General features: G+C 45.6%; 1 protein-coding gene and 1 long non-coding RNA gene across 7 annotated transcripts; both read left to right on the forward strand.

The window, feature by feature from the left end:
- Positions 1 to 1,675: 1,675 nt before the first annotated feature.
- Positions 1,676 to 2,984, forward strand: LOC123074167 (G-type lectin S-receptor-like serine/threonine-protein kinase At1g61550). Its single transcript, XM_044497084.1, has 2 exons — positions 1,676 to 2,297; positions 2,444 to 2,984. Exons 1-2 carry the CDS (start codon positions 1,941 to 1,943, stop codon positions 2,942 to 2,944), a joined length of 858 nt encoding a protein of 285 aa, XP_044353019.1. The 5' UTR covers positions 1,676 to 1,940; the 3' UTR covers positions 2,945 to 2,984.
- Positions 2,985 to 6,895: 3,911 nt separating this feature from the next.
- Positions 6,896 to 17,003, forward strand: LOC123077512 (uncharacterized). Of its 6 annotated transcripts, none has more exons than XR_006436665.1 (12): positions 6,898 to 7,141; positions 7,277 to 7,422; positions 7,948 to 8,038; positions 8,176 to 8,238; positions 9,019 to 9,179; positions 10,198 to 10,384; positions 10,851 to 11,016; positions 12,343 to 12,439; positions 13,285 to 13,471; positions 13,959 to 14,078; positions 15,192 to 15,360; positions 16,393 to 17,003. It is a non-coding gene; the product is annotated as an uncharacterized lncRNA (long non-coding RNA). The 6 variants fall into 6 exon arrangements; XR_006436666.1 differs by having other exon boundaries at positions 15,204 to 15,360; XR_006436667.1 differs by having other exon boundaries at positions 13,959 to 13,968.
- The last annotated feature ends 1,414 nt before the right edge of the window (positions 17,004 to 18,417 follow it).

The following is an 18,417-nucleotide window of genomic DNA, read 5'->3' on the forward strand; positions in this document are numbered from 1 at the left end:
TACTTTTCGTGGGGTCTCAAGGCTTCAACGTGGTCTTCATGGCCGATGGCCATGTCGACCGTGGGACGGTCTTCTATCGCTCTCGCAACTTTGCGTCGTGCACGTTTTGTTAGGGGGTGAGGGGGATTCGAGGCTAGGGATCACACGTTTTACCTCACTCACTCTTACAGATGCTTGGCCATTTCTCGTTGCTCGTAGCTTATTTTTCCTAAATCGGACGCCGTGTGACGCGGCAAGGCTGTAGAGGAGGAGGTGCCTCCGGCGATCGCGAAGGTGCCACTAGTCCACTACCTCAGCGGCTCCTCGTTGCGGAGCATCGTGTCGACGAAGTAGAGGACGGCCAGGGAAGCGGCACGGAGGGGGCGGTGCAACGCAACACGTCGGGCGATGTTCATGAAGTCCGACGAAGCCTCTGTAACATCCCAAAAATTTCCAAATTTTGAAATGTTAAGATAAAACTGAGTGCACTGTTATGATTTTTCGGGAAAATCAAAACTGTTTGATTCTTTGTTTAAACCTTTCCGAACCAAGTTATAAAAATTGGATAATCTTTTATCCAATAAAGAAAAACTTGTTTGAAGGTTATTAAAAAAATTCAAAATGGATTTCATTTCTTTTGGACTCTTTTGAAATATATTGAAATCACATTCAAAATTATGGAGTGAGAATAAAACGACTTTCTCAAATATGGAGGATGAATATTTAATAAAAGATTCAGTTTAAATTTGGAGTTCTTTTGAAGTTTTATTTGAATTTGGAATTTAATTGGATATTTTAAAGTCATTTAAATATTTCGAATAAAAATATATTAGAAATGAGAGGAGATAATATGAATTCTCCAGAAATACAATTGGAAATACTTAATTTTCATTTTTCGGGATTTATAAAACCCTAGAAGAATAATTCTGGGGGAAATTAATAAACCCCTATTGCATTAATAAACATAAGTGTACAAAAACTTATTTTATTTGTTGCAGGAAATATTTTGTGTAAAATTTAGATAACAATTAAGAAATAGTGAACATTTTTAATTATTATTTTAGTCTAAAATTCGTTATTAGTTTTATTTTAATCAAAAGAAATTGCAAAAGCCTAGAACCTACTATAACTTACCTACTGGGCCGAGCCCAACTCTCTCTCTCCCGCTGTTTCTTGCTCACGCAGCGCAGCGCCGCAGCCCAGCTAGCACCCAACCGGCCCAAATCCCCTCTCTTTTCTTTTCCCCCTCCTACTGACCACCGGGCCCCACCCAGGGGGCCGTCTCATTCCCCTCGTTCGGGCGCGGGTAGGCCACCTGACGCCACTTAAAATGGGGCCGACGCCTCCCCTCCTCTCCCCGGTTCCTCAGACCCAGTAAAGCGTCCCGGAGCACCCTGCATCTGTTCCGCAACCCCTGCTCTACGTGTTGAACGCCTCCGCTAGAATCGCCATTTATGGTCGAAGCATCTCTCCACCGACGCATCACCTCATCACTAGTGGGCGTGGGCGGTTGCACGCGCGGAGGCGTTGCCCCAAATATATGGTCAGTAAAATAAAACAGACCAAAACAACTCATACATACAACAAACCAAAAGAGCTTGCGGCTCAAAAAAAGAAAAGAAAAAGCACGAATCTTAAAACAAAATCAATGGCCAAAAAACGACTGAGCTAACAGGCGATTTACATATAGGTAAAGTGAAAAAATAAAATCCTGACGTTGATAGCCACATCACCAGCATCCACGTACGGGAGACGGGTCCATTACGCAGTTGAGAAATTATATATCCTCTGTTAGACATTTCTCGGTCTTTGTCCACAAGAGAGGGAATTCACCACCGAATCTGTTCCTGCTGTAGTGTAAGCCATGCATCCTCCTCTGCATCATCTTCTTCCTCCTGATTCCATGGCCGCCCTTCAACTCGGTGCTTCTCTGTGCGCCCGTCAGCGTGCTCGTCCCCGGCATGGCCCTCGTTCCAAGCAGGACCCTCGTCTCCGACCAAGGCGCGTTTGCCTTGGGCTTCTTTTCCCCTTCCAACGCAACAGGGAAGATGTACGTCGGCATATGGTTCAACGACATCCCGCAGCGCAACCGCACCGTCGTGTGGGTCGCCAACCGCGACGAGCCCATCACAGACGCCTCATCGGCGATGCTCGCTGTGGCCGACGACTCCGGCCTCGTCCTGTCCGAAACCGACGGCCGCCGCGAACTCTGGAAGGCGAACACGGCCACGCTGTGGCAGAGCTTTGAGAACCCGAGCGACGCCATCCTCGCCGGCATGCCGCTCCGGACGAGCCACAGGACGCGCCCGCCGTCACGGGTTGTCTCCTGGAGGGGCCCCGAAGACCCGTCCAGAGGCGCCTTCTCCGTCGGGGCGGACCCTGACTCTCCACTACAGCTCTTCCTCTGGAACGGGTCCGTGCCGCACTGGCGTGCGGCGGTGTGGCATCCAACATGCAACTGCAGGGCGTGAGCCCGCTGATGTACCTGACCATCTCCACGGGCGCCGACGGCGAGACCTACTCGACGTTCGGGCTCTCGGACGGCTCCTCCAAGGTGTGGTACAAGGCGGAGTACTCCGGCGAGGTCGCCTTCTTGAGATGGAACGCCAGCTCCTCGGAATGGACGCCCATCTCACGCTCGCCAGCTTACAAGTGCAATACCTACGGGTACTGCGGTGCCTACGGCTACTGCGACAACACGGACGCCATTCCAACATGCAGGTGCCTCGATGGATTCGGCCCCAGCGATGAAGCAGAGTGGGCCGGCGGCAACTTCTCCCGAGGTTGCCGGCGGAAGGAGGCGCTGCGGTGCGGCGGAGGGGACGGCTTCTTGACCTTGCCGGCCATGAAGGCGCCGGACAGATTCTTGCGTTTGTGGAACAAAAGCTTTGATGACTGCGCGGCAGAGTGCAGCAGCAGCTGCTCATGTGTAGCGTACGCGTATGCCAGTTGGCTTGAAAATTAATCAAAGGCCGTAGCTACTGCCTGCTTCTCTGAGAGAATCTCTCACACTGCTAGCTTAGCTAGCTGCATTCATCCGATTCGATTCGATGAGGTGGAGCTCCGTCGTCGTCAACGAGAGGAACAAAGGGACTTCTTTGTCAGCGAGGCAGGCATCAATCTCTTTCTTGCATGCATGTCCCCACGTACGGGGTGCCGCGCGTAGCACACGCACCGGCCGTATCTGTCCGACACAATGCTCCCGAGCGAGCGCCGGCCACCGCGCAACTTGTTTCTTCCATCGTCGTCCTATTATATTAAATTAAAGATGGATGGATGGATCGACCGTCCGTTCCACGTCGAGAGGGTAAAGATGGAGGAGTCTTTCTCAACGCGCACAAGAAGTTCCATTATTTCTACCTAGCTGACTCACCGGCCGGCGACGAGTGCAACGCTGCCGCTGCCGACACACTCCACCTCGCCGGCCGGCCTCCCGGAAGGCACAGAAAACGGCGGGCGTCCATGCATGCATGTTTGATCACTTGCAGAGGCACAGAAAATAGGTTATTACCATTTTGAAAATGGCATTTTCATCGTATGCCTTCCTCTTCGCCCCTCCAGGCTCATCTCCTCCCATCCCATCGAATTTGGCACCTGCAGAGGCCCCATGGAGGCTCAGGCGCCGTGCACCTCACACTATCTCCAACTTATTAAAGATGGGTTATTTCTTGCTTATTAATTTGTGTGCCATTGCCCCGTGCAGATGGTGATCGGCCATCCTCGTTGTGATCCACTCATCGCGGCGCCGCTCAACGAACAACGCGCAAGAGGAGTTCCCGATCTACCGCAGCGCGAAGCTCGGTCTCCCATCGCTCGCTACTGACGCGCCCGACCCACTCCCTCACCGGTCGGCCTTCCGGAAGGCCCAGAAAACGACGTCCATGCTAAGGGAGGCATCCGTCATCGAGCCGCGGGACGTTACCCTATTCCGGCACGACGAGCCGACCCAAGCTTGGCGGCGTCCGTCTACAACATCCGCTCCGTGCACCACTTTTCCGAGGAGGACGGGTGACGTAGGTAGGTATGTGTATGGTCAACTTGACATGTGCGCCTCGAGGTCAAATTAAAGATCGTTTTTTTTTCTTTTTCTTTTTTGATTAACATCAAAAGATTGGATCTTGCTTCAAGTTCGTACGTATATGGTCAACTAAACAAACAGTACTAACACTCACGCGAGCCATGCATCTCCTACGTAGAGTACGTAAGTGCATGGTGTAGCAGCTTTTAATGGATCACCTCAGCTGGATTGCTTGGTTTGGTTTGGCTTCTCACTGCTTGTTAAGTACATGCATGTACGTCCACAAAAAGAGCTCATGCACACCCGTGGACAAAGAAATCCCTGGAGCATGTATGTACGTATACACAATGCAAGTAGTAGCGCGCCCGATCGGAAATACATACCACTACCCATCGATCTCACTAATAAATATTAGAAAATTAAATTCCCCGCAAAATAATTGTATATATAGAAAATTACACAACACAACATATACGTATGCATGCATGCATGCATGTACGAGAAAAAAAAGATTTATTTGATCCGTTAGTTATATCATCACCAAAGTAAATGTTGCTTGGGTGATCAGTCCCGCCAGGCCGCGCCGTCGTCACAATGAACAACGCGTCGCCGCGAAACCCTAACCTATCTACAGGCCCACACCATGGCAACACCGAGGCACCAGGTTCCCGGCCCTCGTACCGCCGGAGAGGACATTGGAGGAGGGAGGAACCTGTAGGCTCGATGATGGCAGTGGATGTTCAGGAACGACAACTCTAGGTTAGGGTATGCGAGTGTGTGGATTTTGGGGGCCCTCAAATGGTGGCCTATATTTTGAATGGAAAAAGGTCCCATAGTAGGTGGCACAGTTTTGCCCTTCCTCGTACGTGGTGGAGATGGAGGTGATGATACATGCGATGACATCCAATGCATGTAGCCGTTTGCGTACTGCATGTGTATCCTTCTCCTATATTCCCTCCAATCCTACCACTTCATTCTTCCAACGACGGCCATCTCTTCCTCACTCATCAACACATGCCTCTCTCTCTCTCTCTCTCTCTCTCTCTCTCTCTCTCTCTCTCTCTCTCTCTCTCTCGCGTCCCTCACCTACTTTCCTTCAAGCGCCATCGTCGCCATGGATTCATCACGCTCCACGTTTGATCTGATGTTCGGAGGCCTCGACGTAATGCCCCTCGAATGTTTGATGAGCATGTTAATAGAAAATGGTATAATGACCTCCTTTGTTGGCCTCTCATATTCAAGATCGTGATTCAGGTCGACGCAGGCCCTTGGAACTGTTATATCAGGATCACCCTATGGTTTTATATCCCACTTCTTATTGCGGGTAGTAGAAGTAGCAGACGAAAATCCATTGCTTCTCAACACTTCCCTTTTTCCCGTAACCCTGTTTCTTCGCCCTGAATTGTGCCTACAACTCATAGTTGTAGGAGAATCATTATTGGGATCGACCGAAGATTTAGTAATTGGCTCTTAATTTTGCATGGTACCTTGAGGTTGAGATGATACAAGAGGAACTTTTGCACCTTTGACGAGTTGGGAATTTTTCACATCGATGACCTTGTCATTTTATGCCTTCCTCACAACATGTTTAAAATGCTCTAACATGACACACGCCACCCACGACGGCCCCTCTCCATTGGAAACAACCAAACCAAATAGCTCTAGATTGTTTAAGTCATGTGCTTGGGGGTCTGTAGCTGCTCTTGGAACTCAAATATACACGACATATTTTGAACTGTATCAAATATAAATATGGCTCGTTTGAGAAAAAAAATACCATGATACAAACCCTATAATTGTTTTTAAATTATTGTTGGTCATCATCGTAGTGTTTGCACGATAAGGATCATCGTGTACATCTAAGGCGCATAATAAAAACATCATTTGATAACTAGCATTGCTCACTCATCCTACTAGCCATCATGTTTTAGGATAAGTCATTATTTCATGTGATGAGATGGTTAAAACCTATCGTTTTCATGTGCATTCCCATTGTTAAGCTTGGTTGTGGTATAATTTTCATCTTATTATATTTGCATACAGGTGTGGTTGATTGGGCGACATGAGGCCGTTCACTTAGTTGGGTAGTCGGGTTGTTACCGACAATGAGAAAGAGCTCATGACCAATCTCCATCCTCCCCCCCCCCCCCCCCCCCCCCCGGCACGCGCGCGCACACACACAGATGGATCTTTAACCGAGGTAAACTATAGAAATTCGGATATAGATGCTTTTATTATTGATTAAATTGCGGTTGAAGTAAAAAAAATCCCATATAAGATGTTCATGTTACCCAGGAAACCAACGGTGGATCTGCAAAAACTACTCTTTCGTACCACTACTAACTCAGAGACTAACTCTAGATACATGTTTTGCACACGTATCGGATTTCCTTAATCTACCATGTAGATACAAAATATCATATGAACACGGGCAACGCAGTTATGATAATTTCATCCGCTAAAAGCTTGTATGTCCTCAAAAAGAGCCCCTCCCCCATGATTTGTCTTCTCGTCAAAAGCATTTCCCATGCCGTCCGAATATTTAGCGCTCAGATCAACAAAGCGGTGACACTCCAAAAATTTGGCGCTTGGGTCAACAAAGAGACGGAACCCGCTCAATTTCTGTTCTGACGCGTCTTTCCCGCTGAAACGAAAATATTGGCGCTCAATCAGAGAGGTGGCGCTGCCCGAAATATTTGGCGGCGGGAGAGTTCAAACGAAAGGAGAAGAGAGGAAAGAAACCTAACCCCATCCCCGACCCACTCTTTCCCATCCATTCCCCCTCTCCCGCGATTCACTCGCCTCCCTCCCCCCAACGCCGCCGCCCCCACCCACCGGCGACCTCGCTCCCCGGGATCCGCCCTCTCGCCCACCGCCGGCCGCCGGGGAGAACCCCCCCCCCCCCCCCCCCCCCCCCCGCCTTCTCTGCGTTCCCTACGCCCCAATCGAGCAGCAGGCCAGGCGGCGGCCAGATCCGCGCCGTCCTCCAGGGCTCCGAGCTACGCCGCGACGGACGTGCTCGAGGTCCCCAATCCTGCCGCTCCGGAAAAAGGAGGAGGTGGCGGCCACCGCTTCCTTTCCCGCGCGACGAGGCGGCTCTCCCCAACCCCTGCGGCGTCTTCCCCACCCCCTCCTTGATTTTAGGTCCTTTTTTCCTCTCTCTCCGCTGGATTGCTTCACCATGTATGCATGTGTGGATGCGTTCCTTGTTCGATTGCTTCCTGCCTCACCCGTGGATGTGGATGAATAATCCTCTTTGTTGTTGTGTTTGTGTGGCAGAAATCTCCCCTGCATCATCATCTCGCCCAGCACCGGCTGGCTCACCAAGCTGCAGAGACTGCCGCACGCCTCCCCAAGCTTCCTCCCCTACTGCTGGAGCTGACCCGACCGGACCGGAGCGGAGACCTTTTCTTCCTCCCTCCTCGGTAAGCCCTGACCCGCCCTCCTGCTACGCGCCCCGAGTCGATCCGATCCAGGTCTCCGTTCTAGTCCAATTGCGGCCAAGAATCTCTTTTATTGATTCATGAGCGTACCCTTATTTCCTGTGGATTTGGATGGGTTGGTGAGTGAATGGACGCAATGACTATCCTTTCTTTTCCTATGAACCGTACTGCAGTTTGCTTCTTCTCCATAGATGAGTGGATTTTATTATTCTACTAGTCTCTTGTTCCGTTGGCAAAAAAGGGCGTAGTAGTCACCAGTTCCTGCTCTATGCTGATGCGACTGGTTGATTGTCTCATGTTTACATATTTACCTATGAGTCTTGTTCGTCTTTTTGATGTTCTCATGTCTACGTAGTTCCATTTTAATTTTTCAGAGCTACTTCCTCCACCCCACAATATAAGACATTTTTGCAAGCTAAAACAACTTGCAAAAACATCTTATATTATGGGACAGAGGTAGTATGAAACAACCTCCATCGGCCTCAAATCCCTTGTTTCCTCTTTCAGATCACTGCATGAGACCAACCTACATGTCCAGATCTACAAGAACAGCCTATTTCAGAGCAGAGATCAATTACTGCTTCGAGCTCAGACCAATGTACGTATGCCACCAGTATACCATCTAGCTGATACTTGTTTGTTGGATTTTGCTTGCTTGGTGGTAGATTGATTTATTGGACTGCTGAAACAAAAAGTCGGTGTTTTGGTTCTGAATCTGTTCTTCGGTTTCCTCAGAGCCAACTACCTGCAAGGAGGCCTCCTGACCCACCCCGCTGGTGGCGGCTTCTTCGTCGATTGGTAAGTCACTCAGTTCATCTCCCCTACTTTCTCTTTGTTTACTAATAAGGGTTGAGGTTTGCGACCATGCAAGTTTCACACTTGGGATTGAACTTTCTGTCAATGCCGAGTATTCAACATTTACCCCCCAAACAAGTAGAATATTTTGTGCTTGACTTCTGAACAACTAATCGTCGTCTACCAACTGAGCGCCATGATTTTTAAGAAATAAAAACAATAGATATGCCTAAAAAATGAATATTTACATAACTCAACCCATGTCGTTATTTCGTCAAGGGTATCTGCAAGTGTAACTGTTTGGTCAAGTGAAAAACAATGTGGTATATCGTATACTGGCAGCACTTGGTTAAATACATACATCTCTCTGATTCACTTCATGTCAAGCTCAAGCTTGACTTGAATCTAGACGAGCGGAGGTCAAGTAACTGGTCGGTCTGGAGCTTTTTGTGATGATGCTAGTTGAACGGTTTAGTTTTGTATATCACACACAAGATTATGCTCGTTATTGGTTGCATTACAAGCAGTTGTTTTAAGTTGCTGCCAGTACATCTATAGTGTCAGCCTCATCATGCTGTTTACTGAGTTTCTTCAATTCTGCAATTAAGTGCCACCATAGTTTGTTTTCGGCACGCTTAAGCTGTCTCTACCTGCTTGTTTGCTATATATGTATATGCAATTTACTCTTCATATTTGAGGTCATTCTGTTACCTAACTTGTTATTTCTTCAGGCTTTCTATCAAGTTGCAATCCTCCTTAATCTAGTGCTCAACATTGTTGCAGTATATCTCCTTAGCTCGGCTGCATCATCTCGCACAGCATCGCCAGGATCACCAAGTTGCAGAGGCTGTAACATTTCCTCTTTTCTGAGCTCATGCACAAGTGGCCGCCGTGTGGCATGCGCGGGTGAAAACATCTCTGCTCGACGCCTTCATCCGGCATAGGTACCCCAATGTCTCCTTTTCTCTGCCCCTCTAATGCTCAATGTGCCCATGCCATTGAGTTGAGTTAATTTTTGTGTGCATGGATGAGTGAATTTCTGAATTCCGAACAGCTTCATCGTTGTTCTTTAGTGCATGGATTAATTTCTGAATGGATCATCGTTGATTTGCTTTAGTTGGTGACGGCATGGGCGTCGCGTACCAAAATAAAATCATCTCCTTTCGTGCGTCTTGTCCAGGCCTTTTTTTCCTGTTGGCTGATGCATTGCTTGGCTATACTGCATATGTATGTAAGGGAGATGGAGAAAGATGGGAGTAGTAGGACTCTTAGGAAGACATTGGCTTTTAGAAATCCTTCCTGGTATTGGCAGGAAAATAATAATAATCACTGTCCATCTTTATGCTAAACACAGATTGGAGATATAAATGGTTAGATATGTGTCCATCTATGTGCTTTGTTTGCTCTTAATGTTCTTCTATCGGTGAATCAATTAAATACTCGTGCTTGCAGCATAGCAACATTTGTGGTATTCTTTTTGCACATAGATGGACAATTGGTGTTAGTGAACGCTCTGCATAGATGGACACAGATTGTAAATATGCACATAGATGGTCTTTTAGAAATCCTGGTATAGGAGGAGAGGACGACTCGCCAAAGCACACAAGTTATTTGTGTTTGGATAGCCAATAACTTATATGCTACTATTATACTGTTATTTGGCATTTATTCGTGTTCTGTGAACATTGGATTGGCTCCACATTTACCCGGAGTCAAAATTATACTCTTGTTCATATTGGAGCCTTTAATCATGATATAGTGACTCTCTCTCTCTAGTCATGTTACTGGTAACAGGTTTATTTATGTGGGTTATCGATCTAGATTATTTGGGTTCATGATGTACTTATTGTTCCTTTTTCCTATAGCATGGCTATGTGTTGATTAATCTCAAATAATGTTATGTTATCATTTTGTGTTGTGTCCATTCGATAGATACCTGACTTGGATGTTTGAATATTACAGGATAGCTTAGGTAAATAAAAAACCTGGAAGTCATGGTTGTTACATGCTGGGGGACCTTGATATGCCCAAGGGCCATGTGGATTCGGTTGTCAAGCGCAAGGGGCTCGACAGTGAGACCATCCAGCATTCTGTACACGGTGTGATGATTCGGGCTCCCATGACTGCCTCGTTGGCTACAACAACTTAGGTGAATCCCTGGTTTCTCCTTCTCTATATGCTCTGGGAACTAGCTTTCAATACTGCTATGCTCTGGCCATTGAGCCAATAAACAATTGTTACTGTGGTCTACAGTGCTTGTAGTCTGTCGTGGTGGTCAGTGGCCAGGTTGTTACTGTTGACATGTTCAGGATTTTGCAACACACTTCTGTTTCTATAAACCTAGTTTTTCTCAGTTTTAGCAAAACCACTTGTTCATTTGGAAGTGGTGTTTTAGGGTAGTTTTGACTGGCAGCGCCTACCTCATCTACATTCAAGGAGCTGACTTGAGTGTGAAAATGGCTGCCCAAATCACGTGGCCATGTCATGAAAGTCTAGTCTTCTCCTAGATGCTAGGATGTTTAGCAGCATGACTATTAATCTCAAATAATGTTATGCTATCATTTTGTGTTGTGTCCATTCGAGAGATACCTGACTTGGATGTTTGAATATTACAGGACATCTTAGATAAAGATAAAAACTGGAAGTCATGGTTATTACATACTAGGGGATCTTGATATGCCCAAAGGACACGTTGATTTGATAGCTGAGACCATCCAGCAGTCTGTACGCGGGGTTGATGATTTGGGCTCCCATGACTGTCTGCTTGGCTACAATAACTTGGTGAGTCCCTAGTTTCTCCTTCAATCTTTGTCTACTCTGGGAGCTAGTTTTCGAGGCTCTGCTCTGGCCACTGAGCCAATGATATGGTGCTTGTGGTCTGTATTGGTGGTTAGTGGCCATGCTGTTACTGTTGACACATTCCGGCTTTGGCAACACATTTTAGTAATCCAAAACCTCAGTTTTTGCAATGCCTGGGCAATAAATGCTTATGTTTCTATATATCTTTTTTTTTGAGTTTTAACAAATCCAATGATGCGATTGGCAAGTGTTTTTAGGTAATTTTGACTAGCAGCACCTAACTCAGCTACACTCAAGGAGCTGACCTGCATGTGAAAACGGCCGCCCAATTAAAGTGGCCATGGCATGCCGCACAAGCCTTGTCCTAGATGCTAGGATCTTTAGCAGCCTAGAGGCTAGAATTACCTCTTGCACCACCACCACCACCACCACCAACAACAACAAAGTCTTTAGTCCCAAACAAGTTGGGGTAGGCTAGAGGTGAAACCCATAAGATCTTGCGACTAACTCTTAACACTTCTATTCTATCACTTAAAAAGTTGAAATGAAAGTTAATAAATTTGAGGATATCGTTGATTTATAGCTGGTTGGTTAATCACAAATGGAAAAGCACTTGGATGATTTTAACCAGTAGCCCCTGCATTCCTTTCCTTGAAACAAACTTTGCTAAACTTGATGCATGTCATAGTTAAAGAGCACTTGGATGATTTTCCTAGTTATGACTTTACTCCTGAAAGACCTTATACACTGAATGCCCTTGGACAAGTTAAATCCCTTGAAATGTTACGTGATCTAACAGTGGCCCTTAGCTCCTTAACTTTTGATGTTCCATCCTCTACTCTTTGGCTGGAATAGTTCTCTTGGGGGTCTTTTATGTCCTTTGCTTTGTAGGTCTGCATTGTAGATGGTGTATTTTTTGGATGAACAAAGTTATATTAAAAGCTCTAATCTTTCCTGCTTTCATCTAATTGCTTAGTGATATGCTGTCAGTAGTTAAGGCTAGTTTGACTAAAATGTCACAAACTGTAAAACTGGTACAGAAGCCATACACATTGGTTCATTTGGAAGTTTGCCATCACTTTGCTATGGCTATCATATGTCAAGGACTACTAATGGTAGAGGCTGAGCTCCTATTATACAGTGAAAGATGCCAATTTTCAAAAGAATAATGAGGCCTGCCACCTGCTTTACTTTTCAGTGGATATGAAGCTGGAGTTTACAATCCATAATATAATCATGATGAATTTTTTTACCTTTTTTTGTTTCTCTTTTCCATACTGACTTATACACTTTAATGTAATTATGCAGCCACTGGTTTCGCTAAAGCGAGCCACTGAATTGGGCCAGTGGACATGGTGTGATGATCTGGTCTCCGATGAGTGTCTCCTTGGCTATATCTACTTAGGTCGAGTCCCTGGTTTCTCCTTCCTCCTTTGTCTGCTTTAGGAACTAGCTTTCGAGACTTCTCTACTCTGGCTATCGAGCTGATGATATCGTGCTTGTGGTCTGTGGCCGATGTTGTTGCTGTTTACACATTCAGGCTTCGGCAGCACTGTTTTATGAAAACCGTAGTAATCCAAAACCTCAGTTTTAGCAAAACCATTGATGCGTTTGTTTTAGTTAGTTTTGACTGATAACATCTAACTCACATATTTTGCCCTTGTATGTTTAATTGGGTATCTCTGGTGACAGCCATCGAGCTGATGATTTATCATTGTGATCATCTTTCTTGTCAATGAAATTCGTCTCTTGTGATCTTGTGCTGGTTAGGCCTTTTTCAGCTGCATGCTACCGCTGCTACAGGGCTTGGTGATGGTCCATGCTCTGTTTGGTAGGATCTCTGTGCTAGGCTTTTGACTGTTGCTATCAAGTAGAACAAAATGCTTGCATACTGCGCAGTGTGGTGCGTTTTTGGGTAAATACTTGCATGCCACTCTTTTCATATTTTGTAGCATTTCGATAGAACAGGTGCTACCATTTTCTTGGAGTCAATCATATTAATGCGATGTGCTATAGTGTCAGCAGAAATTCTCTAGTGTTATCTGTCCAGTGTTAGCCGTAAATCACGTGTAATTGTGTGGCAAAGGTGAAACTGATAAGGAAAGAAAATATTATTCAGTGCAACAGCTGGTGTTTACAATCCATGATATAACCATGATGACAAAAATATACTACCTCTGTAACTTTTGACACTGTTTTTCCCATTTCTCTTTACCATACCGACTTATACACTGTAATGTAATTATGCAGCCACCAGTTGTGCCATAGCGAGCCATTGAATTGGGCCAGTGGACAGAGGGGCGTAGCGTATTGACGTGTCCGGTGTCAGCGTGGACCAGCTGGGACGTGAAAAACATGGACCTCGACCATCTGGCGGTATGTACATGGTGTGATGATCTGGGCTCCCATGACTGCCTCCTTGGCTGCAAATACTTAGGTAGAGTCCCTGGTTTCTCCTTCCTTCTCTGTATGCTCTGGGAACTAGCTTTGAAAACTATGCTATGCTGTGGCCATCGAGCCAATAAACAATTGTTACCGTGGTCTCTAGTGCTTGTGGTTTGTGGTGGTGGTCAGTTGCCATGTCGTTACTGTTTACATGTTCAGGCTTTTGCAGCACACTTCTGTTTCCTTGAACCTAGTTTTTCTCAGTTTTAGCAAAACCACCGGCGCGTTTGGAAGTGGTGTTTTAGGGTAGTTTTGACTGGTAGCGCATACCTCAGCTACATTCAAGGAGCTGACCTGCGTGTGAAAATTGCTGCCAATTCATGTGGCCACGTCATGAAAGTCTAGTCTTCTCCTAGATTCTAGGATGTTTAGCAGCATGGCTATGGGTTGATTAATCTCAATTCTCAAATAATGTTATGCTATCATTTTGTGTTGTGTCCATTCGAGAGATACCTGACTTGGATGTTTGAATATTACAGGAGAGCTTAGGTAAAGAAAAAAAACCCTGAAAGTCTTGGTTATTACATGCTAGGGGACCTTGATATGCCCAAGGGCCATGTGAATTTGGTATCTAAGACCATCCAGCAGTCCGTACACAGGTGTGATGATCTGGGGCTCCCATGACTGGCTACAATAACTTAGTTGAATCTGTGGTTTCTCCTTCCTTCTGTCTGCTCTGGGAACTAGTTTTCAAGACTATGCTCTGCTCTGGCCATCGAGCCAATGATATAGTGCTTGTGGTCTGTAGTGGTGGTTAGTGGCCATGTTGTTACTGTTGACATGTTCAGGCTTTAGCAGCAGATTTATTTATTCAAAACTTTAGTAACCCAAAACCTCAGTATTGCAATGCCTGGGCAATAAGTACTTATGTTTCTATATACCATAGTTTTTGTTAGTTTTTTAGCAAATCCAACGATGTGTTTTGTCAAGTACTGTTCTTGGGTAGTTTTGACTAGCAGCACCTAACTCAGCTACACTCAAGGAGCTGACCTGCATGTGAAAACGGCCGCCCAATTAAAGCGACCATGCCATGCTGCCCAAGTCTTCTCGTATATGCTAGGATCTTTAGCAGCCTAGAGACTAGAATTACCTCTTGTAGCGGCATGCTAAAAGTTAACACTTCTATTCTATCACTTAAAAGTTGAAAATAAAGTTAAAGTTTGATAATATCGTGGATTTATAGCTGGTTGGTTAATTACTAATGGAAAAGCACTTGGATGATCTTAATTAACCAGTAGCCCTGCATTCCTTTATTTGAAACAAACTTTGCTAAACGTGATGCATGCCATAGTTAAAGAGCACTTGGATGATTTTCCTGGTTATGACTTTACTCTTGAAAGACCTTATACACCGAATGCCCTTGGACAAGTTTAATCCTCTAATATTTCCTGCATTCATCTGATACATTGCTTAGTGATATACTGTTACAAACTGTTGCAAAAGCCATACACATAGGTTCATTTAGAAGTTTGCCATCAATTTGCTATGGCTGTCATATATCAGGGATTACTAATGGTAGAGTCTGAGCTCCAATTATACACTGAAAGCTGTAAATTTTCAAGAGAATAATGAGGCCTGCCACCTGCTTTCCTGTTCAGTGCATATGTGGCTGGAGTACAATCCATAATATAACCATGATGAAAAAAATATACCTTTTTCCATTTCTCTTTACCATGCCGACTTATAACACTACGATGTAATTATGCGGGAAGTGGTTGCGGCAGAGCGAGCCACTGAATTGGGCTAGTGGACAGAGAGACGTGTCGACATCTCCAGGGTCAGCTGAGACGTGAGCAGCATGGGCATTGAGCCATCCAGCAGTCCGGACATGGTGTGATGATCTGGGTTCCCATGACTGTCTCCTTCGCTACAACTACTTAGGTAGAGTCCCTGGTTTCTCCCTCCTCCTTTGTCTGCTTTGGGAAATAGCTTTCAAGACTGCTCTGCTCTGGCCATTGAGCTGATGATGTAGGGGTTGTTTGGATCAGTGCCCTGAGACGCCCTGCCAAAATTTTGGCCGTTGACCCAGCTTGGGCGCTGATTTGGACGGAGGCCAAAAAATTTGTGTGCCCGCACCCTCACAGCAGCCTTAGTTCAATTCGTAGCCAACTTTTTGGCTGGGCGTGGGCGCCCAAATCCTGCGCCAATTATTTGGCAAGCCTGTGATTGGCAAGGCAGACACAGGCGCAAACCAAACAGCCTCGTAATGCTTGTGGTCTATGGCCGATGTTGTTAGTATTGACACATTCAGGCTTTGGTCGCAGTGTTTTGTCAAAACCGAAGTAATCACCGATGTGTTTAAGGGTAGTTTTGACTGGCAACACCTAACTCACATATTTTAGTCTTATATGTTTAATTGGGCCTCTGGCGTCAGCCATCGAGCCGATGATTTAGAATTTTGTGATAATCTTTCTTGTCAATGGAATTCGTCTCTTGTGATTCTGTGCTGGTTGGGCCCCTTTTCAACTGCATGCTACTGTTGCTAGAGGGTTTGGTGATGGTCCATCCTCTGTTTGGTAGGATCTATGTGCTAGGCTTTTGACTGTTAATGGCTATCAAACAGAACAAAATGCTTGGATGCCACACTTTTCATATTTTGTAGCATTTCAATAGAACATGTGCTACCACTTTCTTGGAGTCAAACCATATAAATGCGATGTGCTATAGTGTCAGCAGAAATTCTCAGTGTCATCTGTCCAGTGTTAGCTATAAATCATGTGTATTTGTATGGAAAAGGGAAACTGATAAGGAAAAAAACTATTCAGTGCTGTAGCTGGAGTTTACAATCCATGATATAACCATGATGATGCAAATATACTACCTCTGTAACTTAATATAAGACGTTTTTTGACATTGTTTTTTCCATTTCTCTTTACCATACTGACTTGTATACACTGTAATGTAATTATGCAGCCACATGATGTGCCATAGTGAGCCACTGAATTGGGCCAGTGGACAGAGAGACGTATCGACCTGGGACGTGAACAGCATGGACCTTGAGACCATCCAGCTGTATGAACATGGTGTGATGATCTAGGCTCCCATGACTGCCTCCTTGGCTATAACTACTTAGGTAGAGTCCCTGGTTTCTTCTTCCTCCTTTTCTTCTATGGAAACTAGCTTTCAAGATAGCTCTGCTCCGGCCATCGAGATGGTGATACTAGCTTGTGGTCTGGCCGTGGCCAATGATGTTGTTACTGTTGACATGTTCAGGCTTTGGCAGCATAGTTTTTTTCGAAACCGTAGCAATCCAAAGCCACCGATGCGTTTGGCAAGTGCTGTTTTAGGATAGTTGACTGGTGACACCTAACTCGCATATTTTGGCATTATATGTTTAATTGGTCACCTGTGTTGCCAACATTTGCAACGTTTTGATCAGTAGGGCGCAATGGATCATGCTAGTGTGTTCCTTATTTTCTGTTCACATATGTTGTCGATGATCTGTTGGAACGAGTTTCAAACAGTGTGATGTTTGTTTTCTGAATCCAAACCAGAATATAGTTGTATGTTGTAATTTTTGAACATGTTTTTGACTTGGTAATCATTCTCAGAGGTGTAGGTTTTGCTTTTACCCAATGTATGAACTGATGGGTCATCTTGTCGTTTTTGCTTTCTGAATACAGAAGAGCTAATCATCATGGTGGTGGTCAAATAAAAGTTCATCTTGCTTCAGTTGCCACTGTAGTAATAGGGACGCAGAAAAAGGCTGCTGTGGCGATTTTCAAATCCACGTACTGGTAGCAGCATTACTTTGCTAAATCAAGTCTTGGTGATGCTATGGTCTTTTGTTGAAATCTTCAGTTGCATTGTCATCTATTTGCTAGGAAAGAAGGAAACAAAACCCCCCAAAATGATTTATATTTCTCTGAAAAATAATAACCCAAAATGAACAAATTTAGTACAATCATATTATCTTGAATTTTATGAATATTGAAAAAGTAAGACTTGAATTAGAGCTAAACTGGGAGAGATATCACTGTTTATTTTTGTTGGATATATGAAGGGCAAAAGGAGAGAGGTGTCGCTACCTGGACAAAAATATAAATAAAGATAGTATTTACTTTTTTGTTAATGCTAAGTAAAAATAAATGCCTTCCAATTGAAGATCATAATCGATCGACAAGATATACAATAAGACTATATTGTGCTGCCGGATACGGCCAACTCAAAGCGCCATGCCCTTCAGAACATACTGTATGTGCTACCTATGCTGCATGACGTCCTTACACAGGGTGCTCACTCAGATACTCTGTGCATGTTTGTATCCAACTTTAGTCCCACCTCGCCTCTTGGCAAGGCTTCACACCACCTTATAAGGGGAGACCACTTACCACTCCTAGATCAGTGAAGTTGGCAGAAGAAATGCTACACGTACACACAAAAATATAATAGCGCGTGCGCTTGCGTGAATATTCACGACATAGACTTTGGACGCTTGGCGCGGCCACGCCACTTGCCGCCATTTTCTTTTGGCGGATGCTCTTAAGCCACCTGATCAGCCGTTGGCGGATGCTAGGCGTAAGCCGGCTGATAAGAGCCAAACTTAAGCCACCTGATCAGCCGTTCATTCGCTCAGGTACAGTGTATTTTGAGCCGCCCGATCCGTGATGGCAAGACTACACGAACTATCACAACATCGCGTTCATCCCAAAACCTGCCAATGTCTTTGTGGCCTCCGGACATCAGGTGTGCTGCACACGCACCATCGCCCGACTCCACGCTATTCACACGTAACTGCGTTAAGTTGCTGCAGCGCGCTCCATTGCAGCATCCGGCGACGGCGATGCTCCGGTGGTTTGTTAATGCTTCATTGCCGCCTCCGAACGCCCCACAGCAGCACCGAACGCTGCATCTAGCCGCCGGCGAGCGCTGAGATGCAGTACCTGGAGCGACGGCGAGCACTGCATCGGAGCACGGGGAGCCGCCGGCGAGCGCTGA

The sequence above is a fragment of the Triticum aestivum genome, chromosome 3D, assembly GCF_018294505.1.
Source record: "Triticum aestivum cultivar Chinese Spring chromosome 3D, IWGSC CS RefSeq v2.1, whole genome shotgun sequence".
Lineage (NCBI taxonomy): Eukaryota > Viridiplantae > Streptophyta > Magnoliopsida > Poales > Poaceae > Triticum > Triticum aestivum.